General features: G+C 37.1%; 1 protein-coding gene across 6 annotated transcripts in view; it reads left to right on the forward strand.

Annotated features, from left to right (window-relative positions):
* The window catches only part of MGAT4C (MGAT4 family member C), a 462,300-nt gene that overhangs the window by 314,590 nt on the left and 120,256 nt on the right, over positions 1-27,454 (forward strand). For 5 of the 6 annotated variants that reach the window (XM_089526797.1, XM_089526803.1, XM_089526800.1 and 2 more), the window contains one exon: positions 23,644-23,734. In XM_089526797.1, coding sequence (XP_089382923.1) covers positions 23,705-23,734 — 30 coding nt within the window. In that variant the 5' untranslated portion in view covers positions 23,644-23,704. Of the gene's footprint in view, positions 1-23,643; positions 23,735-27,454 lie in introns of those variants that run through there. The other variant, XM_089526801.1, reaches the window with a different exon arrangement.

The following is a 27,454-nucleotide window of genomic DNA, read 5'->3' on the forward strand; positions in this document are numbered from 1 at the left end:
AATCTGATTGATAGTAGCAACTAGAGTAGGCTATTGAATCAACAGGAACTTGATATGTCAACACATGTATAAATCCCAATGATTCGGTTGATTTACTCTATCTGGGACTAACTTGGATTAAGGTTTATATTTAGTGGTAGGCTTTAAAAAATAGAAAGGGGTGTGCACTTGCTTATCTCCAGAGGATATCTGTTTTCTAACTGTGCCTTGAAACAGCACCTTTGGCATGTGAGATATCATTCTGTTTCTATCTTGCTAATTGTTGAATCTGGGAGGGGTGTTGTAAAATACATCCTCATACATTATGATTGGAAGGGTTTAAACAAACCTTTCAGAGGCACATGTTCTTATGGTCTCCAACTCCAGGGAAAGTAGATAGTCCTACAACAGTCTATAGAGTGGAATTAATTGTCCATTAAAGATATAATAAATGAGAACTAAGGAAGCAAAAATGTAAGTGTGAACATAATGGAGCTTTGACATTTTGGTCATTAGTTCATCTGCTTTTCTAGTCTCAAGCAGCATGTCCCCATTTGATTTAGGATATTTTTCTTGTTTAACATGAAGTACAAGTCTGATGTTTAATTCATATGGAAGAAGAATGCTAATTTGTGCAAATTTTGTCACTGTGTTCTGTTTGCCTGGTTTTGAAAAAAAATTCACAGACACACACATCAACAAGAGCCAATTAAGCATTCCCTAGGAAGAAAAAATAATTACATGTTTTTCTTCACTTAAAAATAAACTGCAGCTTACGTGTGCATTTCAGTAAATACAGTACCTCTGAGTTCTTAAACAAAGAATCTGCAACAAATCAACAAATGAAACATTTTCAAATGTCAGCATTTTGAATGGCATGTGCTTTCCAAATTTCCAAATAAATCCCTAGAGCTGCTAATATAATATTTTGTAATTTTGTTTTGCTTTCCTTTAAATTCTGAGTGGAACTGGAGATGGAAAAATGCCTTTTCTAATAATTAATTATATCTTGATTTACTACATACTTTTTATTGGCCAGCTTTCTTCTAAAGGTATCAAAGTAATCTAAGCTGTCAGCCATTTCTCCAGCCAAAGCCTAATTATCTTTAATCCAATTAACATACTGCCTTATCACATCCTTTGTTCTAAGATCCATAGATTTAGTCACAGAGCTACAAACCTAAGTCTATAATAAATTCTAGTTTAATATGGTTTGCACTGAATACAAATTTCTGATGAATAAGAGATAACTTCAAGCATCTTTAAAGCAATGATAGGTCCCCAAAGATACAGTTTTATCTACTCTTTGTCCAGCAATTTGAGTAGGATTTTTTTATTATACTAGCAAAGGAAATGATTTTGCAATTTGTGACTCCAGTGTTTAATATTCAGCATGAGAAACAAGAAAAAGTGTGAAGAATGTTAGCGGATATCCAGTCTTGCCATTTTATGCTTCTCTTTCTTCCTACAGCAATTTTATATGACAATGTCACCTTTCTCCCTTGTTCGTTTGATCTTATTCTAACACTTCTTTATGAATGGGCTATAGTTTTGCCATAGTTGTGAATAGCTGCATGTCTCATAGGTTTGAAAGAAATATATTAATTTCCCCAAACTTGATTGTCTCTAAACCAATTACAGCATTTATTATGGAAAAAAAATCACTATGGGGTGATTAAAAACCCCCACTAAAATTAAATATAACACAAGATTATTAACTATATTCAGAATCTGTAAAGGCTGAGTATTAAAACTAGGCTGTACCCAGATGGCAGTTTTGGTGACAAAAGCCATGTGATAACACCAGGAGGCAGCTTGAATTTGATTGAATTTGGGAGCAGTAAGTTGCTTTATTTTGCTGTGCGCTAAGCACCTTAAAGTGGTTAGTTCTGCAGTGTGGATGCAGCCTCAGTTATCGCCTTTAAAGTTCAAAACAGTTTGGAATGAGCTATTGTCAGACTTTAGAATTAATGCAGTTTGCTACTGCTTTAACTGTTATGGCCCTATCCTATGGAATGTTGGGATTTGTAGTTTGTTGTGATAGCAGAGGTCTCTGATAGATGAGGCTAAAAATCTCACAGAATTACAATTCCCAGAATTCCATAGCATTGAACCATGGCAGTTAAAACAGTATCAATCTGCAATGATTCTGGAGTATAGATGCATCCTAGGTGATCTAAAGGGTTGCCTGTCACTGTGGGTTGCTAGCTCAGAAGCATCTCTGGTGTGGTGATATCACGGGAGGCAGTTCCTAGTGATATCATCAAGTAAACATTTCCTGGCCTTCAACATACACTCATAATGTCCCTAGCTGTGGTTTAACACACAGGATTGGATGGTGGGCTTACAATGCAAGAAAGGAAAGTTTTTCAAACTTTGTGTAGCCTAAAATATTACAGGTGTGATATAGTTGTAGCTCCTCTAAATATTGATTTATTTTCCACTGGTAACATTTACTCAATAGACGGACATAAGATAAATAGAAAATGTAGGAAATCCTCATATAACCACCTGTGGCTCATGAGACTGTGGGCCAGAACAGACCAACAAAAAACCAGCTTCCTGGTAGCATTGGGGCATGGTGCACACACTACACAAGCCCCCAAGGCAGCAGGAAGCTGCCCTGTAGCTGCCTGGCTATTCACATAGTGTCAGCTTTATGGAGCTCCAGTGGCATGGTGTTTAGACACCACACACTGCAGAAGTGCTGAAAAGCTGTGGTGATGGTGGAAAGGGCGGTTTTTTCTGGCTCAAAAAGGAGCACCATTTTGCTGCTTCTTTTTGATCATAGCCATGGTGTGTGGTTGCCATGGCCCCGACCTGGTGATGAAAAGGGCAGCATCAAGCCATTCCCTTTAGGGCTGTCTGTTTCGGCCCTGTATTATTTAAACATTACTGATGTGGTGTAGGTGCCAGAAGCAGCAGTCATTCCATGCATTGATAAGCAGCTATTAGATATTTATTTTTGTTAAGAATGCCAATAATATAAGGCAGTTGCATCATTTTTAATTGATAGTTTTATTATGATTTTTATATTGGCCCAACTATCACATACACTATAAAGAGACTGACTCAGACAATGAAAACAACCCCTGAATGTGCCAAGTATGGAGGATGTGGTTTGTATAGGCCCATTTATTGCTATAAGAAATGCATGTATGACATCACATATGAGATGCAACAGAGGAACTAACTTTGTTGCAGGATATGTTGACATGGTGATTAAAAAGGGAGCAATAAAATGGTCTAGACTGAATTATTAGGGTCACTGTCCAATTACAGAAAGCATAGCTGATTAATCATTTTTAAAAATTATTTTATATCCTGCTTTCCTGTCAATGGATTCAAGGTGGTCTACATAGCTCTCTTCTTCATCACCTAGTCCTGTGAGGTACATCAGACTAGGGGTGCATCTACACTGTAGAAATAATGTGGTCTGACACCACTTTAAGTGCTGTAGCTCCTTCCCATGGAATCCTGGCATTTGATGCATTACAAGATCTTTAGCCTTCTTTAGCTAGCTTCTGTCCAAAAGTTGTGTGGCCTGACAAAACTATATATTTCAAATTTCAAACTACAAATTTAAGGATTCTGTAGGAAGGAGACATAGCAGTTAAAGTGGTGTGAAATAGCATTATTTCTACAGTGTAGAAATACATCGATCTCAGAGAAATAAATTGACTGAAAGTCACCCAGTCATAGCTCCATCATAAGGAATTCTGCGATTTGCGTTTCGGTGAGGGACCTTGAATTCTCTGCTACTACCTGAGTGTCTGCACTAAATAAATGAACTGGGGTAATCCTCAGTCTCCTCTTGTTGATGATTGTAGTTCAGGTGAGTGGCTAGATGTCTCTGGCAAAGAAATTAAAGTGTCTTGCCAGACTAAAAAAACCCAGAATTCCTTGTGATGGAACAATGACAATTAAAGAGGCAATAAATTCAGACAGCTGTTCACTGCACATACACCTCTCAGTTGTCTTTGATTTTCTTAGGTACTTTGTGCAACTTGATAGTAGGACATAGTTAGAGTGGAAGGCTCTCTGCTCATTTGAAAGCTCTGGTAAATGTCCAGCAATACCACTTTCTATATACAAACTATTTTCATTCCTTGGCATTTGTCTGCAGGTTGAAGTAATATCTATAAAGAGCGGTAGTGGTCTCTGCATCCTTTGTAAACCAGAATTCTTTGTGTTTGGCTTTAATGGTACTAGGGCTATGAGAAACTAATGCATTCTTTTGTGAGACAATTTCATTAGTTAGCAATTCATTAATGTATTCTGTCACCAAGGCACCACATCATACTTGTTTTTCACTTCGGCTTTTTTCTCTTCAGAAAGTGATCTCTGTGCTTAAGTGAGCTGACTAAACTCCATTCCCCTAAATGGCCAGAATTTGCAATCACTTCACATCATCCCTCTGGTGAATAATTTCAATGTGCACCATATGTGCTTTTCTTATTGGACAATCCTCTTTTCCATATCTTGATGTGAGACAAAAATGCAACCATGAATCTGGTTAAATAGAAATCAATGCTTTCAAGCCGTTGGAACAAAAATGTAAATGTTTAGGGATGTTACCAACTTTAATGGTATATGTGCTAAGTGATACCTTGCTATTTTGCAGTTTCCAGAGAGACTCGTTTTTTAAAAATGCCTCTAGAGATGGCAAAATCCTGCTAGACTCAAGCATATTTTCCACCTCCTAGATATTTGACAATTTATAGCTGCTTATTTGCATTCAAAAGATGCCATTTCACCACTGATGCAAAACCTGGTTATTAATTGGGAAAAATATATTTGCTGCCTGTTGATGTCTATTCTAAGCTAGTGGAGGAAATATAGGTCAATATCTTTGGTTAAAGTGCAGGAGCAAAATAACAGAAATGCAATCTAGGGAATTTAAAATGGTCGGCTAGCATGTGGCTTTTGACTGTTTGCTACACAAGAAACTCAGAGTAAAACGATGGGCATAAATAGCTTATTTTTGATATGTAGGTTTTTTGTTTTTTTAAGGAAATGTACTTTGGTTTAGTGGAAAATACTGCTTCCATGGATATGTTACTTGACACTACTTTCATGCTGTGGTAGGAGAACAATTGTAATACCAGGATAGTAGGGATTTCATCATGTGACTAGTCCCTGCAGGAAAACATCCTAGATGCAAAATAAACTGCTGACCCAATGAAATGGTAGGTCTGTATTCTAAAAAGGTTCCTTGTTCTCTGCTATGAGACTGCCTGTGTGGATGGGAGCTGGAGATTTGTGCTGGCAGACAGAGTGGACTCAGGAACCATCTAGGACAGTGGTGGGTAAAAAACAGCCCATGGGCTATATACAACCCTTGTAACCCCAAAATGACACCTTTGAAGCCCCCACAGCTGTCAGTCCTCAGGGTTTTTTATACAAAAAATCTTAGGCAAATAGGTTTCGAGTGTTTTTCCTTTTAGGCCAGGTACATTTAAAATCACCTCACAAATGGCCATACCATGTTTATCTTTCATTTGCTCCACACCCAAACAAAACCATGTGAAAAATCATCCTGGTAATGACTTTATTGAACGGAGAAAATTTAAGCAATAATGTTCAGGTAGGTGTTGAAGATTTTACATTCAATCTGAGCAAAACAAAAGCTTGGCTGGTAGCATCTACCAAGCTTAAAAATTATTCCACACCACATTCCAAGCAAAACAAACCCCAAAACAGCATTTTTCAGGGTGGATGGAGCTAATTTTTTTCCTATTAGCCCCAAATTGCACAAAAATATTCAGCATGTCAACCTAAGTCTAAATATCAAATGTGGTCAAAATCCATTATGAAGTATACATGCTAGAGTATAAAATAAATCAATACAAGGATGTTTTTGGTTTTTTAAGAGGTGTCCGAAGCCATTGCCAGAGTCAATCAAACCTTTATGACCCTTTTTGTTTTGGTTCCATTACATAACAACAAGATAAGTGACTCTTTGATCAAACATGTAGATTGGTCTAGCAAAACACATAAACAGACAGGCAGATACTTCAATTGTAATATAGGTTCTGACACCCATAGTACTGAGATAAATAGTTTATGCATGCAGAGATCATTGAATGTGCAATTCTCCTAGACTGCAAGTCTAACCTTTAGACTTTTAACAACCATTCTTATATCGAGTACAGAGTAAAATTGTTTTGCAGTGCTTGTTTTGTTTGGAGTATTGAAAAATAACATCAGAAAAAGTAAACAGAATGGAAAACATGAATTTCAAAAATGAATGGACAATAGTCTCATAGCAAATAGGAAGTGGCCCTACACTTGAAATTGGATTGGAACTAATTGCTCCTATACTTTTATCTGGCAGACTTCACTGTTGTGTTTCAGTGGGCTGCAAGTTATGTTACTTCACTTCTGGACACCAGTTTGGTCAGTGTTTTGGATGCGGGTGTGTGCTATGGTGAATTTGAGGAGTTGGGAGGGTTCTAGAGGTGATGAAACCAAACTGCCATATCTGTGGCTATTTTTAAAGTTCATTTGGCCAGTTTTCAGGTGGAAAATTGCCTAAAATCTATGCAGTTAAAAAAAAAGGCTAAGGCTTTGATACCCCACCATGAAATAAAGAGACCAGACGTGTAAATTGGATGAATAAAGGGCCATTTATTTGACCTATATCCTATTTAAGCTAAGCACTTGAACTTAAACCTTAAATGTCAAACTGTGAGAGAATTATTAAAGTGAAAGCCTGGTGTGGGTCCAGCTGAAGCCAGGTGTCGATCCTAGACTTCCTCTTCAGCCTTCACTTTGGGCACAAACACCGAACCCTGAGGTAAATCCGATGATTTGGACTGCATCCTCAGCCAGTCCTAGGAATGTAAACATAAGGCATTCTACCCCAAATTCCCTCGAATTTATAAGGTTGAGCAAAACCCCCATGTCTACCTCAAAGGCAGGTTCTCTCACAACTCCATGTCCCTTGATGTGTACAAGCTGATCAATAGCCTAACCTTTCAACCCAAAGGGGTGCCAATGGTGTGTACCAAACAATTCTTTAACTCCATATGGGCCAGTGAAACCTATTTATCAGCCACCCTTAGCCAATTTCCAGTCCCTTTATACAGTATGGGGTAGGCAAAAAACCCCGGGGAAAGGGGAGAAAATTCCTACCCAGCCCCAAAATGACCAACAAAGTTCATACTGCATTTAGGGCAGGAGGGTGGGCTGCATCGTCGAAAAGAGGGGGGTATACCATCCTTATATACTGAATCCGCCCCCATCATGTGCCTCAGATTGGTCTGTTAGACCATGCTTCCATTTGAAAATACTGGTCTCATCATGGAGGGTATCAAAGCCCCACCCTCCCTCAATGGCTCTGCCAATCGTCCTGGTGTGAATTGTGCCATCACCAGGGAATATCAGGGACCACAAATACAGTCTCTGGGGTTTCATGTGGCTCACAGGGCTGCACTGTGCCCATCCCCAATCTAGCCCAATATTGTCAACTCTGTATTGTGGTACTTTGAGATGGCCTATGGGCTAATCAATAAATACTGACTATGTCAACTATGACAGTGGCTGTCCAGGTTTTCAGAGATCTAAAGGACTGAAGCTGGGATCTTGTACTTTCAGAGCATGTGCTCTGCCTTTGAACTATGGCCCTGTCACTTTGACTTTTCCAGAACCTCAGGAAACCTCTGCAAACAGATACCTAAGAACTAAATTAAACTGTTAGTCACAACTTAAATCACTGAAGCTGTCACTAAATATATTGCTCAACGGTAAATCAACACTTCTGAAAATTCCTTTGATTCAATGTGTCTGTTGTAAGAGGTATGTGTCTATTGTAGGACAGCCAGCATGTTGCAGTGGTTGGTGTGTTGAATTACAAGTCTGGAGTCTAGCGTTTGATTCTCTGCTCAGCCATGGAAATCCAGTGGGTGATCTTGGGTGAGTCATACACTCTCAGCCCTAGAAACCCCCATGATAGATTTGCCTTGTGTCACGATGAATCAGAAACAGCTTGAAGGCACAAAACAACTACAACTGCCAATTACGTTTAGACCCATATATGCTAAGGTTTCTCTCCACAGATGAATTTACATACAAATGAGTGCTGATCTCTGAGGTGTGGTTAAAAATGAAGAAACTCTGCTGATCTTTTGAATACAGTTTTCCCTTTACTCAAACAACATATAAAAGATAATCAGGAGTTTGAGAAAACTGAATGGCAATCCATCTATTGATTGAAATGTAACAGAATGTATGGTATCCAGTAGATCCTGGTATGTGTTACAAAAAGCAACATCTTAATACAATAGTTAATGTAAATTGCTTCTAGCATCTTTCTCATCCGTTATCCTCCCAGTCCCACTTAATAATTTACAAATTGCAGTCCTCACCAATGCCATCTGTCCAATTTCATTATGTCTGATTTGTGATTGCCACTTTTTTTTTCTTCCTTTCTTTCTAGTTTCTCATCTCTTCATTTGAAAGTATTGCTCTCTTCACTGGCCACATTACTGCGCTTGGGGGAATATTTATGGCCATTCATCAAGTCCCTTAGAAATAACAAAATTATTGACAAAAAAAAAAAAAGTGGAAAAGTTTTCGGCCACTTTCATATTTTGGTATCAAAGAGAGTGGCATGTAGCCCAGAGAAAAAGTTAACACAACAGCACAGAATATTTTGTTATTACATTGTGTGTGTCAACAAAAGCATTTCTGAAATGCACTCAGCAGATGAAATAGCTTGTTAAGATAAACCTTTGTCGCATTTGTTCCACTTCTGCTGTGTAGCCTAGAATCTAGCCTTACTATTAGATCCAGGTCTACAGGGACATTGTCCAACATAAAATCACATCAAGCACTGAAAGCCAAAAATTGTTTCAGCATTGGTTGACTTTATAGTTGGAGTTGCTAGTCTGCTCATTCTTGGCTTGTTATAAGGACTCTGATACAGAAGACCCAGTTGCCTTTCTTGGGGCTCAGGGTAACATTAGTTTGTGATGTGAGAAGAGTACTGTATTTTTCACTCTTGAGTTTCAAGTCAAGTTTGTTGCCAGCTTTTCTCCTGAAGCTCTAGGGACAGACTTGGTGGGTTTGGAGGCAGAGGTCAGGGAGGAGAGTTTCCTGCAAGCTTATGGCCTCCTAAAGCTGGGCATTTTCCTAGGTAGTGATCTTAGAAGGATTATTGTTCTCCACTGGCTACTTTGGAATTCTTTGGGATTAGGGGCTGGTATAGGATTCTCCTCTTCACGGGTTTGTGTGGTCCAAAGCTAGTTATTCCAGGAAGATGGTGGGGCAGTATTGTTACACCAGTTGTATCCCATCTCATACATCCAGTACTTCTGTTCTTTTAATCTAAGAAGCTTTTATTTTAAGTTACACTGACTGACAATTATCATGTGCCTTTTGGGAGACTTTCAGCTTCCATAGGTACTTATTTATGACATTTGTGTGTGTGTTTGGGGGGGGGGGGGGATTACAAATTCAATCACACAAAACTGGTGACATGCAAACAATCTCTTATAGGCATATAAATAGTTTTTCTGGCTTTCATCTTCCTTGGTACAAATTATCAATTATCCTCTTATGTCATATAATCAAAAATTAAGATGAGGGCACTTACAAAATATATGTTGAGAAACCCTGACAAATAGAATCCAGAACTGGCAAAAATCTTCCTGGTTCAGGAATTATTCTGTGGAAAATTTTCACATGGTTGCTTTGCACAAAAACCAGCATCTTCTGCACATGGAATAATAAATTCTGTGTGGAAGATTTTTCAGCAAATAAGTATTTATTCCTGCACATTTTCTGCAAAAATAATGCAGATTTACATAAGAAGACATTTCCTGTACACACAGCAGGATTGTCTGTGCAAGAATTAATATTTTTGTGTTGAAATATTATACACATAGTAAATGCTATTTTTCTGTGTAAAACCACTGAGTGCATTTACAAGGAATAAATGCCAAATTGTGGAGAACCTTTGAAAATGGAATGATTTTCAAAGACTTTCTAACAGTAGGCAGAAAGTTGCTGAAATTACTCATTACCTTTTAGAAGAAACGTAGTGAAGAATTGCATCCCTAAGTAGGATCCAGCAGCAATAAATCTGGCTCCTGGCCTTTTTCATTGCCTCAAGTTCAGGAAATGTTTATAACAGTCAGAATCTGATTAGCAGTAGCATAAGAATGGTCACATTAATTTCTTCTACTGCCTTAAGCAAAGAAAAATGAAAGGGCCACAACTGAAAAGCTATTTATGGATTATCACACTTGCTTCAAAGCATAAAATCATATTATGCCGTAAACTCAAAAATTGTATTAATGGTTATTTATGTTGTAAAAATTCAATATGAGATAGTCTATAAATTGTCAAATAAACAATAAAAACAAAATTGTTTTGTGTAAAGATTTTCTTTTTTATGGATACATTTAAATGCCACATCATCGTCCAGACAGTGTGAAATATTATGGCAATAAAGTAATCAGAAAATAGCCTATAAATTTAAAGATTCGATTAAAACTGGCTATGTGGCTTAAACTGGATGCTGTCTATTTCAGGTAGGAATGTCTACATCTACAGAGGCAGAGTTTCAGGTACGGAATATACCCTAACAAAGTATCGTTTGGTATGGCTCCTCCTACATCAGTAAATTTTATAGGGCTTACCTGCTGGGTGAGAAATAGCACCCTTATGAGCAGAATAAAAGGTACCACCAGTTGAGTAAAACTACCAGCCATTGTAATTCCCTAAGTACCCCAGAAAGATGCTACAGCATCAGAATTATGGGAAATCAGTGTAGTAGCACATTCCTGCTCCAAGTACCAAGATGGATATTTTTTGTTAAACAAAAGAGAAAAAAAAATAGGGCACAGGTTACCATGGGTCCATCTGAAATACTGAGACCATCTCAGCTGTCCTTGTATTCTAGATGCTAAAGGCAGTTTATATATCTACCTGGTTAAGTTTTATAATGTACTGCTATAAGGAGCCTTAATGTTCACAGTGCAATGAATGAGAAATAGGGGAACTAATCTCTCAAAAGAATGGGTATAATGGAAAAGAGACAGAGAGCTGAAGCAGTTGGTCCAGAAGGAGTGGCCTCTGGCCACTGTGGCCCAGTTGGGCTGGATCTGTGATGACTGCATGGCCTTCTTCTGAAGGGGGCTGCTGCTGTGGTCCCAAGCCAGCAGCCAGCAGGAGTGGATTAAATCTGCTCCTAAAAAGGCTGGTGCATGCTGGCTTGGTGCAAGTTTGACAAGGCTTCCAGCTGCTTTAGGGGCATGTGTCATCTAAATGCCATACCCCCCAAAGCATCCAGAAGCTGCTTTATTGGCCCATCTATTTTGGGCCAGACTGAGGCAAAGTTGCCAAGGGTTGCCTATGAACATGAACAATATTTTATATTGCTAGATAGCTATAGCCTTTTTTAGGTGTTAATATCTCTGTACAATTCTGCATAGAAAGTGGTTCTTTGTGCATCAACCCCCACACTATGATTTCATTCTCTAATGGCCCATCTTCCCCATGACATCCATGTGCATCTGCTTTACAGGGAGAACCCCTATATACTCTTTTGCTTTGTCTTTTACAGATAAGCTCCTGTCATCTGAATAGTACAGGGATGGTGCCAGGACACGGCAGGGCCAATAAAATGATCATACCAGACTCTCCTGTCATGTAGTTTAGTGTATTTGGCTGTAAGATATTACTTTGGTAGAATCCTGTTGGTGGTATATGCTGGCACAACCTGGCAATGCAAAATATGTAATTTTGAAGATGCTGTGGAAGGAGATACTCATTACCTGTCAATGAGCTTTGCCATTCTAGAAGCTTCCTAGCTTTGAGGTATGATTGGTGGTTGTGAGAAGGCAGTGGGTGTCCAGGTAGCATCTGTCTGAAATTCTGAAGCCAGGAGAAGAAAGGAGATGTTGGTTCCAGGCAGTCAAAAATACACTAGTATTCTCACTGGAGATCTGGAAGAATAATATTTGTATTCTTCACACTCTCCTTTGGAAAACTACATTGGTATAGGAATGGACAATGTACAGTCTCACCTCTTATGTGAAAAGATGTGGTGTGGTGAAAAGATGAGTAAGAAAATCACTGATGTCTCATTTGAACTGTATTGTACTCCCAGCATGCCAAGGATCTGTCTTCTGGCACAGGAGGAAACCTTACTGTTGTATCATCTAAGAAACATGTTTAACCATAATTCTCTCTGTGTGTGTATGTGTGTGTGTCTGTGTGTGTGTAGGGAGAGATGATGCATTAATGTTTTCTTGCATGCTTGCCTTGAATGTAATAAAAATGGCTTTCAGATAGACTGTACACAGTACACCAGGGATGTGTAATTTTAGAGAATAATAGAATCATAGAGTTGGAAGAGACCACAAGGGCCATCCAGTCCAACCCCCTGTCATGCAGGAAATCCAAATCAAAGCATCCCCAACAGATGGCCATCCAGCCTCTGTTTAAAGATCTCCAAGGCTCCACTACACTCCGAGGGAGTGTGTTCCACTGTCGAACAGCCCTTACTGTCAGGAAGTTCTTCCTAATGTTGAGGTGGAATCTCTTTTCCTGTAGCTTGCATCCATTGTTCCGGGTCCTGTTCTCTGGAGCAGCAGAAAACAAGCTTGCTCCCTCTTCGATATGACATCCTTTCAAATATTTAAACAGGGCTATCATATCACCTCTTAACCTTACATTGTAAGATTGTAATCAAATTAAAATATATTAAAATGCTACCTGTTTGGAGTTTGCATCAATGAATAGCAACAAATAAAGGCTGAAATGGCAAATTAACAGGAGTAGCACACAGTGTGATTACTCAGACTTTCCCTGCTGGCCAGTATAAGCTTTAAAAAGTCAATTGAAGGTAGTGTTACAGGAAATTGTGGGTTTATTTATTTATCATATTTGCACCCCACCCTTTCATTAGGAAACTCAAAGCATCATACACAATGGATATATTTCATTATCACCTTGCAACAGTTCTTTATGAAAGTTTATGCTGTGAGGCAGGGACTGCTCCAAGGTGAACCAATGAATCAGGTTGAATCTGGATGGAATTCCAAATCCATCTGGTCCAAATCCAGTACATCCCATCTGGCTTTGGAGCATCTATCAAGTCATGTAATAAAATATTTGATTTTCTCTGCATCATGTCACGTTTGACTTCCCAGATAGGATCCAACAACAGTCCACTTTCTTGACTCAGCAAAGAAATACATCATTATTTTTTAAAGATGGAACTAGGGTTCAAAATACACTGCAGAAATAATCCAGTTTGAGACTGCTTTAACTGCCCTGGCTCAGTGCTAGGGCATCCTAGGAATTGTAGTTTATTGTAGCACCAGAGCTCTCTAACAGAGAAGGCTAAATGTCTCACAAAACTACAGTTCCCAGAATTTCTTTGCATTTAGCCAGGGCATTTAAAGTGGTCTCAAACTGGATTAATTCTGCAATGCAATGTGTTTTGGACCTACGATTATGACTTTATACAGTACCTGCACAATTTGCATAACTATACACAGTAAAGGTTATATTATGTTTAGAAAATGGCTTCTACAGCATTTTGAGCTACTAATTGACTATTTAGGGACCAAAAAAAAAAAATGAAAATGATTCCCACATTATTTACTCCTATTAGTAAGACAGTAAGTGGGAGCAGAGGTTAGATTCAGATACTTAGTCATACCTAGAGAAGGAATGACTAAGTATTGGTATATTCAAATAAAGGTCTAACTCACTAATTGAACAAGAACCTGGACTGAGATACTTAGTCATAAAATCAAAATCAATGCGACTCACTGTAGAAATAGGCGAAAGCTTTTGTTTTCTCTTGCATTTTCATTTTCCTCTCATTTCTGAAGTACAGAGGACTCTTGCTATGCAGTAGGATTTGGTCCCAGGACTCCCCTTACTTAAGTAAGACTCTCTGCTGCCCCAGAGGACGCCGCTGCCTTTTTCCACCTGGCAGCGGCCCGGTGAGGACTCTTTGTTGCCGCCGCGGCGGCGTTTTTGAAAGGGGAGGGGCCAGGTGAGAGCGGCCCCTCATAAGCCGGCTCACCGGCCTCCCCGGAGATGACGCCGCCCGCCCACCCGCTTCCATCTGGGCTGCGGCCCAAGGGACTCTCCTTTACCCCTATACCATCGGGGAGGAGCGCCAAGGACAATTGCCTGGCGCCGCCGTTGCGACCTTTTTGGAGGGAGGGAATTTGAGAGGGGGGTGTGCAGGTTTTATTGTCAGGGGATTGTTTTTCTGCATTGTATTATATTGTTTTTTCTGCATTGTATTATGTACTGTAATTTTACATTGTTGGCATTGTATGGTATTGTGTACTGTTTTTCCCTGTGCATTGTTTGCTTTGTATTCTGAGATTCTGTTGTAAGCCGCCTTGATCACGCTCCTGGGGAAAGGCGGGGTATAAATAAAACTAATAATAATAATAAGTCCCATTACATACAGTGGGTTATTAAAATGGTGACCCTTATTTTAAAAAATGGCAAAATCAAGGCTTGCTTGCTTGTTGTTGTTGTTGTCATTATTTCAAGTTGAAGATGGTAGAATTATGGACACAAAATCTCTGGATCAGGTAGGCTGACTGTCATTAGTGAATTTTTGTCTTGCCAAACAACAAATTGAATATGATTCCCATGTATCCCTGATGTTTTCTAAATATGACTAACTTTGGATCAAATCCAGTGAGTTTTCCTAATGAAAACAGGTATGGAGGAAAAAAGATCCTCTTTAAATTTTCCAAAATTACAAAGAAAATAGAAAGAAACTAGGAGTGAAGATTTTAATTGGATATAGAGCAGATCGGTGTATAGCTGGAAAGCTACACATGCTCAGTGATGTGGGTGTATGTGCACACATGTACCTGCTTGAATCATTCAACCATTTAATAATGTTGTAATTATGATTGTTATGTATATTTCTACTCTCTCCCTTAGCTAATACCAGGGAGACATTCCCTTATCCCCCTTTGCACATCAGGAAGTTGTTTTATTCACTCTTACTCATTTGCATATATGGGAAATACAATAAAGGTGATAATCTAGAACAGCAGGCTACTCTTTCATGTAGCAAAAAAGTCCAATTACATTGTACTAAGCATTTTAAAAATATTTAGCAACACAACGAAAATTTGCACATATTCAACTTGGAAATTTATAAGGGAGATTTTGCCAAACAAAATGCAGTAAATACTTCTAGAAATGCATAATTATGTGGTTTCAAAAGAAATGTCTATTTTAAAACAAGGATTAATTGCTTTCTGAAGCAGACATCTCTTGTTCAGTTTAGTAATTCTGTTACATGTATGTTCTGCTGTTTTCTTAAATAACAGGGTACTGGAGCTATTAGGTGATAAATAGTTTGTTCCATGATAGTTTGGGGGATGTAAATATTTGTAGCTTTTTAAAAAATTTAAATGCATGAATTTCATTCTACATGGTAATTGCAGTTGCTATTAAGAATGTAAATAACTGAAAGAGCTTTTCATAATTAGGGTCAAATCTAAACCCAATGATATCATTAAGAAATGTGCCAAGGCTCCTCGTTGAAGTTTCTGGGTTTTTTTTTTTTAATCAGATGTATCTATTTCCACTAAACACAAGTGTCTCTAATTGAGTATTGAAAGGAGTGTAAAGTGAGCCATGACCTTATTTTGAATGAGAACTCATTAGAGATTTGACACCAGCACTACCCAAAGTGATATATACTTGGAAGAAGGGTATATTTTCTCATTGAAAGAATATCTTTATATGTACATGCATGCACAAGATTATATTATCATCATCATCTTCATTGTCAGCACCATTTATTTATATATTTTAATTTTAATTAATTTTAATTAGTATTTTATATTGTTGCTGTTTTTATTTTGTTATATTTTTAGGGGAGGGAGTTTGGGGGTAGGGGATTGTCCTGAATTTTAAATGTATAATGTATTTTATTGTTATTTTTGCTTTCTGTCACCCGCCTCAATCCATAGGGAGAGGCGGGATATAAATAATAATAATAATAATAATAATAATAATAATAATGCCATCACTGTGGTGGTACATTGCAAGTAAAAGAGCTACAAAATAGTTTCCTGCTCTTTTGTGTCATGACACAAAAGGGAAAGGAGGTGGTAGTGTGGGAGTGGGAGGGATTTAAGTCCAGCAGATACTGGGTCTTCTTCTTTCCTTTCTAGTCCAAGGCAGTGACAGTTTGGAAGGAGGGGAGGCTTTCATCTGCTTCTGGATCTAAGCATGATGGAGCTTTGCCTGCATCCTCTTCTCTCCTTCCAAGGCCAGGACAGTGGCATTTCTTTCCTCTGCTTCTGGGCCTAGCCTGCCTTCATGACAACTATATACCTACAGCTGTAAAGATTCTATACATTTCCATTCCACTGCCGATTTTTGATAGAACTTGTTTTAACAAAATTATTAGTTAATTTTATTGTACTTTATTGTTATGCATTGTATATTTTATTGGGTTGTAATCCTGCCTCAATCCACCTGGGAGAGGCAGGAAAATATAAATAAATTTTTATTTATTTATTTATTCTCTCTCTCTCTCTCTCTCATATATGTGTGTGTGTGTGTGAGAGAGAGAGAGAGAGAGAGAGAGAGAGATTTACAGCCCACCTTTTCCCCAGAACTGGCACTCAAGATGACTCACAGCTAAATTTAAAACAATCATGTTTTTAAAAGAGTAGATTCTACTGTAAGAGCAGATTCACTGCCCTGCTGATATGGAAGGCATCAGCCACCTCAGCTACTAGAGTGTTTGCTGCTGCACTTCGGGATTGCTCCAGGGTTGTCCCTGCCTGTGGATATGGCATTAATAAGTCTTTCTGAAAAATCTTTTGCAAAGTCCTGCAACAGTTTTAAAAGTTTTCCAGGGAGGATTCTTCTTCCATTGCTTCAACTGTAAGCAGATAATCTCACCACAAAAATAAATACAATAAAAATATAAAAAATCAATGGTTTTATTCTGTTACTTAAATATTCAGCAACAAGCCTAATTTTGAAAAGTGAGGTCATGCACACTTTTTTTATTGTATGATGCAAACAAACTTTTAATGATGTCTTTACAAGGCTTGGCAAAGCAATTACTATCCTCTGGGACTGGAACAATTCAAGCGCTAACTTCACTTAGGATCGAATTTACCCGATGTTTCATTCAAATTTGTTTCCCAAGCTTTTAATTTTCAAGTCATGAAAACCAATAAGTGCAGCTGTTTGTTTTTTACTTTTATTTTTTTGGAACTGGAGTTCTCTTTCAGAACTGCTGCTTATGCTGTAGCTATGCTATTATATATGATTATTAAATAAATAGTTGCTGTAGTTTCAAGCCAGTTTTGCATGTAATACTCAGTCACAATGTGGTGGGAAAGAAACACAGCCCCAAAATCATAGAAAAATCCTGCCACAAATGGCAGAACATGCTGACATATCAGTGAAAAATGAGTCACCAGCACCCCTCATTTCTTCCCAGTACACATTTTACATTGAATGTCAAATTATAACATTTTTAAAACAGTATGGGCATAGTATGATGATCCAAAATCCTTTCCCTGAAGAAAAAAAAAACATACTTCCCAGTGGGGCTATTAAGCATCATGAGAACAAAGGGAGAAATATCCCTCTGAGCTTTTTTCAACCCAGGACAACTTTTTCAAGGTGAGGGGTGATTTCTAGTCACATGGAGTTTTGAATGAAAGGCTGGCATCTGAATTGGCTTGGTTCCTTGCCACAAAGATAGCTGAAGCCTAGTAGGTGTGGAAGTCCCTTTTAAGTAAAAGAAAAATGAGGTGTCAAGATGGCATAGGACTGTAGCAGATGAGGATGGAGATCAACTATATTGACGTTGATCTGAATCCTAGGATTGGATCAGAGAAATGCAGTGGATATAGCACACTTTGATTTCAATGAGGATTTTGATTATCTGGCTAGGAAAGGAGCAGCATCCCACTACCCCTTAGGGGCTATATGTACAGCCCCTTAGATGCTGAAACAGAGGACACACTTATCAAATTTACAGATGACTCTGAATTAGAAGGGATAAGCTGATTAAAGTGTGTTTGTTCACTGTTTTTTTCCCCAATTATGCACATTTTTTTCCATTTGCATTGTTATTGTTTCGTGCACACTTTATGTCTCAGAAACACATTGTAAGCCTCACAAATGTATGAATTTTCACATTAAAGCTTACTTTTTCTCCCAGGTCTCAGGAGGAGTGAAAACACTACTTTCAGCAAGACTGTCAAGCACAATGAAATTCCTATCCCAATGTTTGTATGTGTGATATGATAGACCAAGAAATGAACTATGAAGAAACCATAGAAACACAGTAGTGCCAAAATATGTTGAATGTCATTGCATTTTTATGTAGTAATGTGTGGACAAATTATTTAACCATACTATAAGTATCAAGGTCTACATCAGCTATAGCACTTTTCATTACAAGCACTTGACTTGACCACAATAAAGTCAATATAAATACTTGACTATCATCCATACTGGAAAGAGATTAGGGCATTTTAATGCAGCAGGTTTACCTACATGCAACTGAGATGTCACATATTTTACATTTTGTTGCCTCTGGAATTTTTCCTTTTAATACTAAAAAATAACATAACTGTGCCGTTTACACTGGGAAATGTCTTATTTTGTTGCAAAATGCAGTGCATCATAATATACAATATACCTTTACACTCTGATAATTCAGATTCTGAAGTACAAATTATCCATTAAATTTTTAGCTCAAGGAAAGTTGCAAGCAAAACACACCCAAAAAGTTGTTAAGCCTTCCATAGTGCTATAATGAAATGCACTTCTTATTTCCATAGTAAGCAGCAGGATTATTAATAATAAACAACACCTTTTCTTTCATGAATATTTCATTGTGGAGTTCAGTGATCTACAGGGGATAGCATCTGCTTTTCCATAAACAAAGAATTTAATGACCTGAATATGTTTATGTTGCTGATGGGTTGGTTCATGCAAAAAGCACCCCTAAATAAACTGTCAACAGCATCTACCCATCAAAATTTATGTACATTTTATGCAATGTTACTAACATTTATTGTGTTATCTTAACACATTATTTGAAAATTCAGGAGGAAAGATCTTCAGTGTTGGAGTTTTCAGATAAGATGATATCTTATTATAACTTTGCAATAACTTTAGGTTTTGTTTTGTGTTTTATTGGAGGTTAGAAGGACATATATCCAATAAAGTTATTTTATTTCTATCTGTGGTAAGATGAATAGCATTATAAGCCTAACCATTTATCTGTTATTCAAATGTTGTTTTGTTCAGTATTACTTTGGAAAAGTAATTGTCATTGTAAAGGAATATATAATCATGAATGGCTTGTTGGAATGGTGGACAACGGTTCACCATCTCAAGGAATTCAAAATTTAGTGGGCACCCACCAAGATTCAGTACCCAGAAAATGTAGTGCTATCTATTTTGCTGTTCATACAGAACAGAAGAATGAACAAAATTGTGCCTTCAAATAATTTCTGACTTATGGCAACACTAAGGTGAACCTATCATGCAGTTTTCTTGACAAGATTTGATCAGGATGGGTTGCCCTTGCTTTCCTCTGAGGCTGAGAAAATGTGACTTGTCCAAGGTCACCCATTGGGTTTCCATTGGTGAGTAGGGATTTGAACCCTGGTCTCCAGAGTCATAGTCCAATGCTCAACCACTACACCATTGGGTACTACACCATGAATAATTAACCTTGACAAACAGAAATTTAAATCATAGCAATTTTAGGTACTACAATAAACTGCTCTCATTGTCTGTTGCATGTGATTTTCCCTGGCTTTTCCATTTGTATCAGCAATGTAATATATGTGGGCTTGGAAATTATGAATCTCTGTCTTCATTAGCTTTCATTACTGTTAAAACAATTGGTATATATAGTCAGAAGGGGAACAAACCAACACCTTTCAAATACGTACAGAGCTCTCTTTGCATAGAAGAGAGAAGACACATTCTCTGCTGCCTCAATGGACAGGAGTTACAGAAGAGTTAATATAGTTGAAACATTTGGAGAAACATCATGATAGCGAGTACAATTGGACAATAGGAGCAATTACTCAGAAAAGTGGTATGTTTTCTCTAGCTGGGAAATCATCAAGTAGAAACTGCACATGCATTTGTGGAAGATACTCCAGCTTTGACTTCTCTACATCAAGCATGGAGCTGGGCTACATGGCTTAAAAATCCCATTGCATCTTCATAGTTCTATGACACCAATTTCTCAAAATAATTCCTGAAGACTAGGAATGAGCTGTCACTGTATATTCTATGACTGCTATTGTCATGCCATTTGGGATTTTAGAATATTTTAGAATTTTAGGGTAGGATTAATTGATTGACTGGGAATTGATTTATTGCTCATGTCATCTATCATGTGCAACTTCACTTAGGCTAGAAGTAAGGCTAAAAGGGCTTTTATCTCAAAATATTCTCTGAACCAGTCTCACAATGTCTGATTATCAGATTCTTGCTCTGAAGAGATCTCACTTTGTGAGCCAGTTCTATCAAGCAATGGAAGGATTCCAATGGGATATAAATTCTTTCTTTCTTTCTTTCTTTCTTTCTTTCTTTCTTTCTCACCCCCTTTTCTTTTTCACTTTACATGACACTGTCTAAGAATAAGAATGTTAGCTACTAAGATAGTGCTAGCATACTGAAGACACCTTATAGTTCAGCTAGGTTTAAAATACCATCAGTGTGTTAAATTGTTCAAATCAAGAAGATATAGCTATAATAAAGCCCATTTTGAAATGTATTCCTTTCACATTTAAATTTTAATAGTGAACTTTATATCTAGTAGCATTCACATGAAGACTATCATATTACCAAGCTTCATGGTGCCTAACTAAACAGATTATGTTTGTAAGACTGTAGAGAAAGAATGGTTGGGTTTATAGCAGAGTGCTAATATCATCAGCAATTTTCTTTAAAAGGAAAGCCAACCTTTCAAGACAAGTGTACAGGTATGGGTTGAAGTGTGTGTGTGTGTGTGTGTGTGGTGGGGGATGTCTTTCCTAATGATTATGAATAGGTTTTAAATGTATTTTAGCCCTTTTGCCTTTGCAACTTATCAAATAGAAATGTTTACATACAGAAGGATAAATTAAAAGCATGGTTGATTTAATTGAATGACAATATAGTTTTGTATCTCATCTAGAAAATAAATGGCTTGAGTTGAGGTTGAAAAAATGTATTTCAATAAGACAGATTTCTATAGGACAAGTAGAGAAACAGTTCACAGATATTAAGATGGGGAAAATAAAGCCTCTGGAGTATTATGCAAAGCACTGAAAGCACAGTTCAGCTACTTTATTGCATAAATCCAGCCAGTTGGTGAGGTGAGTATTTGGGAGTTGCAATAATGGATGTGGCTGACTGACATACAGATTTGTTTTCTACAGAAGTGTGTATTTTTCATCAGGGATTGACTTGGCTCAAAGAAGGCCAAGAATTAAATACATGACTTCCTTGAAGGCAAGGAATTTGCCAAGCCTGTAGAAATAGGGCACCTCAGAAAGTGAAAATAAATAGGGTGACAATTGACTTGATGGCAGTTGCTACCACATTGGGTCACTGATTTTGTGCCATCTGTTGTTTTTCCACTGCAACTTGGAAGATTGAATTTTCACTTCTCTGTGTGTTTGCTGCATTTTCAATTCACTGTATATACTGCTAGAATGGCACCAGGCAACTGTGTCTGAAGTCATTAAGCCAATCCATTGTATTGATACTGAACTTTAGGATTAGAATGACTGTAAGTGTAAGGGACTAAACAAAGCTCTCAGTATTGGACTAGATATTGCTTTTTTAAAAAAGAAAAGAAAAACAGAAAAACAGAGACAAAGTGTATATTTATGTGCTTTTTAAAGGATATTGTTGATTCCAAATGGCATCTCTAATATAAACTATAGCTATGGTATACCTTTATATTGGGAGGAGAAAGTAAATGTTTAACAGAATAGATTGAACTGAGTATTTATTTCATTTGTCTTAATTGTATAATCTATAAATCTGTGGTTATGGTTTTTATACAAACACACACAACAAATAAAGTTTGACTATCCATTATCCAAAATGCTTGGGGGAAGAAGTGTTTTGGATTTTGGATTATTATTATTATTTTCAAATATGGGAACATTTGCATATGCATAATGAGATATTTTGGAGATTGGATACTAGTCTAAACATGAAATTCATTTATGGTTCTTATGCACTTTACACACATAGCCTGAAAGTGATTTCATAACAATATTTTTAAAATATTGAGAGACTAGAATATGGAACAATGGGTTCAAACTGCATGAAAATCGATTCCAGGACCTTTTGAAAATCCCAATAAACCAGGGAAGTAATTTTGTTACATAAATTTCATTCTTGAGGGCAAGTACAAATAATTTAGTCATTTTAAAACTCCCTGATATGAGAAAATCCTCAAAAACTAATAGTTTCAAGAGATAGGCACAGTTTTATTCTGTGGAAAATGTATGTATGGGGGGGGGGGGACATTGCACAGAAAATAGAATCTTCTGTGAACAAATGTTTTCAGGGCAGAAATGTTTTATTTACTTATATAGTGCTTAGATTGTGTAGAAAAAACACACATTGGAAATGTGCTTTGTACACAGAAATAAATATGGGCAGAAAATATCATGTTCTCTGTAAAGGTCCTACATGAACCTTTTGCACAGAATAAGTCCCGAACTGTGCAGATTCATGTCCGCTCAGCACTCTCCAAATCAGGGTTTCCCAGTACTAAAACATAACTCCAAATTTCGTCTGGGATTCAAATGTTTACAAACATTTTTTCCTGTATTAAACTTGCAAAGTTTAGTTACATTGTTGTTCTTGTTGTTCGCTTTCAAGACATTTCCAACTTAAGATGACGCCAAGGCAAACCTATCATGGGGTTTTCTTACCATTATTTGTTCAGAGGAAGTTTGTCATCACCTTCCTCCTCAGTCTGAGAGAGTATGACTTGTCCAAGCTCACCCTGTGGATTTCATGGCCAAGTGGGGAATTTAACCCTGGTCTCCAGACTCAAACCACTATACCATATTGGCTTCCTTTTAGTGACATAGGACATATCTTTCTAGAAGCCATGCTGATTCTTCTTAAGTGAAACATCTTTTATGTTTTAGCAATTTTATCTTCAGACATACTCTCCACTTATGTATTTGAAACAGATGATGCACTGTCTGGCCTGTAGTTTTCTGAATCCTCCATTGAGAACTATTTTTAAATAGGGGTGTTACTATTGGCCAGTTCTCTGGTACAGTGGCCAACCTTAGGGATGTGTGATATATTTATTTGAGAAAATAATTTTACATATTAAAAATGAGGAAGGGAGGTGAGAAGAAAATGTGGCAGCATCTTTAAGACTAATTGGCTTTTATTTCAGCATGAGCTTTCATGGATATACACCCACCTCTTTGGTACTACATCAGACAAAGTGGGTTTATATCCATAAAAGCTCATGATAAAATTAAAAAAGAAAACAGTTAGTCTCACAGGTGCTGACACATTTCTTGTTTTCTTTCCCTCTCTTCCACCTTTCTTTTTGCTCCAAGACATGCTTCAAAGACAATATGGCTACTTCTTTGAAAATTTCACATTTGTGTTTTTTTTTTTTAGATTGCTTGGATGAATATATCTGGATTCAGTGATTTGTCTTCACCTGTCAACCTTTGTCTCCATGTTAATCCTTCCTACATATGCACCTCTGGTGAGCTTTAATTCATTTGACTATTAAATAAAGCAAATAAAAATAAATAAGTTCTAGGTAAATAAAATTTATATTCAGATAGTTAAATAAAGTTAATATTGATGATGGTCGCTTTACATTCTAGGGTTGCAGCCCAACCACACACACACACACACACACACAGAGTTGTCACTCCATATTCACTAGGGTTAGGGGAACAAGACCCCCGTGAATATGGAAAAACCGCAAATAACAAAAACTCTGTTTTTACCTGAGAGGACACCTCTCTAGGAATCTCTAGGTCCTCCAGTGCAACTCTGTGGTCAATGTCCAACATACATTGACCATAGAATGGCACTGGAGTAGCTACAAATGGTCTTTCAGTGCAACTTTTAGTTAAAGTTGACCACAGAGTTGCACTGGAGGACCTAGACAGTCCTAGAGAGAACATATTAATCAAATCCGCAAATATCAAAGCCGCAAATATGGAGGGATGACTGTATATATGGATCCTCAAAGCCACCTCTGCAAAGCCCCAACCCTCCCCCTTGAAATGTTTTTGGGATAAAGTTACCCATATTGCCCAAACATGCCACTGTGACTTAACTTATATCCCATGACCCCAAACCCCTACCCAAACTCAAGGGAAAAGTTGAAAAGGGGCTAAAAATCAACATGTGAAGAACATTCTGGTTTCCTAAAAATGTATCAGTGTGGCATACTGAGATGATGTGGAGAAATAATTGGCACTTTCCCTGGAGCAGTTTCTTATCTTTGTCTTAGAAGACAGAGCAGAGATTTTATTTTAGTTTAGTTTAGTTTAGAAAACCCCAAGGAATATGCAAGTATCCCCTTGTTCTACCCACACCTTTTGCCCTATGAAGGTTTTACCATCACATTTCGACTATTTCATAAAATGTAGCTATGGAGAACATTTTTTTCCTGTGCACTTTGGAGTTCGGCCCCTAAGGTGCTGTACAATACAATTCATATAACTGAAATTCACAGAGTATCCACAATTTCAACAAAAGTCTTGAGCGATGAAAGGAATTGAATTTTTCTAGCAAAGAAATTTACCATTTGAATGTTAGTAACATGCTGGCAAAAAGGGGGTCTACTGTAAAAATGTTTACTTTAGACCTCCCATGGCAGTTAAGTAAGGGCTGCATATTTTTATTGCACTAAAAGCAATCCAGTGGAGTCCTTAAAGCATGTGTTACATCATTGCCAAACAATTCCTAACACACTAGCTGACTACTTTGTAAGTCAGGATATGTGTGTTTATAAATATTTAGAAGAATTAGACTCAGAACATGTTCAACACACGTTGCCTTTTTTCTTTCCTTTCCTTTCCTTTCCTTTCTTTCTTTCTTTCTTTCTTTCTTTCTTTCTCTCTTTCTTTTTTCTTTTTGCTTTCATACATCATAATTTGTAACATTTTTTCCTCCAGCCAGGAATACTGACACACAGACAATGAACTTTTCTTTTGAAAGTTTTGGATATCATCTACAATTCATTGAACATGTCTACCTTCAAAATAAAAAGAGCTGCAGAGCTATTATTTCTAGTTTATAAATGGTTACATATTGCCTGTTTTTCCCAGCAATGTCCTGGTTTATTCGAGATTATTATTGACTTTTATCCAAGAACTGTAAGATGAAGACATTAGGTATGAACTACTTTGTCTTTTTCATTGCTATGCCAAAGGAAAATGCTTTCTTGAAACAATCTTGTAGCATTGCTACAACATTGTAAATGGCAATGTAGTTATGGTTTTCTGTTATAATGCTGGGCCCATTAGCACTAGATCCCAAAGCCAACCTATAAAGCTTTTACAAATTCTATACTCAACTCTCTCTTATAGGTAAAGGTAAAATTTCCACACAGCATAAACTTATATAAATAAGCATGATTCAGTCTGAGCATTATGCCACACTGAATGAACATCTGACAAGCTTTACAAAAATCAGAGCAATGAATAAATTAGAAAGGCAATGGGAAAAGTTTGATTTCTTTAAGGAGGAAGAATTTTAGTCAATTTTATTTAAGGGGAATTGGTTGTTGTTGTTGTTGTTGTTTGCCTTCAAGTCAGTTTCAAATTATGACAAGCTTCTCATAGAGTATTCATGGTAAGATTCGTTCTGAAGAGGGTTGGCATTGCCTTCCTTTGAAGCTGAGAGAGTGTGATTTACCCAAGCTCACCTTGTGGACGTTCATGACTGAGTGGAGATTTAAACTCTGGGATTGAATAATTTGGGTCTATCTTTTTCTGAGTAATGTAATTATACTGCTAAAATACTGTAAAGGGCGGAAGACAGATTTATCCTATGGTTCATAACTGGATACATCTTAATTTCAATGTACAATTGACCCTCCACATTTGTGGAGTTTTGGACTTTTGCAGATTGGATTATTCACAAACTTGATTAATACTGATTGCCATTGTAGGTTTATTTGTTATTTGTGACCTGCTATATTTTATTATTTTATTATTTATTATTATATTTTATTATTTAATGTTAATATGTATTATTGTGTATTATATTAAATTGTTTTTATAGAATGTATGCCATAGGCAGGCTTATTTCATTTTTATTTGTATTTTCTTTCATCTTTTAAATTGGAAATATACCCTTTGATGCAGAATGTGTTCATTCTGATTGACAGAGAAATCCAATCTTTAACTGTAATTGTATTGTTGAAATGTATATCTTTATCTGAAGAGTTTGTTTCCTATACAAATCAAACTGTACACCAGTAATAGTAATTTTGAATTTTTTTATTTAACTTAATTTCTGTGAATCTATTGATACAATTTTTAAATTAAAAAATAAAAATAATGCAAAAAAATAATAATAGAGATGCCTAGAGAAAATACTTCTCTATGCATTTGTAGGTCCTCCAGCATGATTTTATAGTTCATCTCTGGTAGTTGTGGACCATACAGTTGTTCTGGAGAACCCAGAGATTCCTAGAGAGGTGTTCTTACAGGTTAAACACAACAGCTTTTTTATTTGTGTTTTTTCCACTTTAATGGGGGTTCTCAGTCCCTAACCCCAGTGAATGTGGAGGGCCCATGGTAATTCAGTTATAGAATTTTGTGGAACAAATAACATGTTACTGCGAAGGTTCTGAAAACAGACTCTGAATGGTGACTGATATCTATATGGATCACCAAATATAGAAGCTACTACTGTGTAGTACATGGCTACCTCATTTTGAACTGCCACAATACATATCATATCAGTGACCTCAAATTAGAGGCATTTATCTCTTCTCAGTTACTCATTTTTGAACATTCCACTGTTTCAACATATCTAAATTATAGTCATGTGAATATTTATTTATTATTACCAGCACATTATAGTCATGTGTCACACTTTCAACCCTCAGTTTGCTCTTTTGACCACTACACAGCATGCAGTTTGTCTTTTGTTTGTTTTTTTCTGAATGGGCTTGGCATCAGTCTTGCATTTGCCAGCTTAAAAAAAAAATACTAGGCTCTATTTTTCATCAGATTCCACTTTTTGACAGTCTTTTGGTCCCTAACTCATCAGATAATCAGGAACTTTCTGTCCTCCATAACCTCCATGACCTTTTTTGAACCCTTCTATGGCATTCTACTTCTCAAGTCCTATTGAGTTTGAGGGGACTGTACACTTTCCAAATGTTGAGAATTCAACATATTCTATTCATAGTTTCAAGATATTTATATGGGGTAGTGGTGATGGTCGAATTTAC

This window comes from Sceloporus occidentalis, unplaced genomic scaffold, assembly GCF_023333645.1.
Source record: "Sceloporus occidentalis isolate IW3139 unplaced genomic scaffold, rSceOcc1.0.p SCAF_5, whole genome shotgun sequence".
NCBI lineage: Eukaryota > Metazoa > Chordata > Lepidosauria > Squamata > Phrynosomatidae > Sceloporus > Sceloporus occidentalis.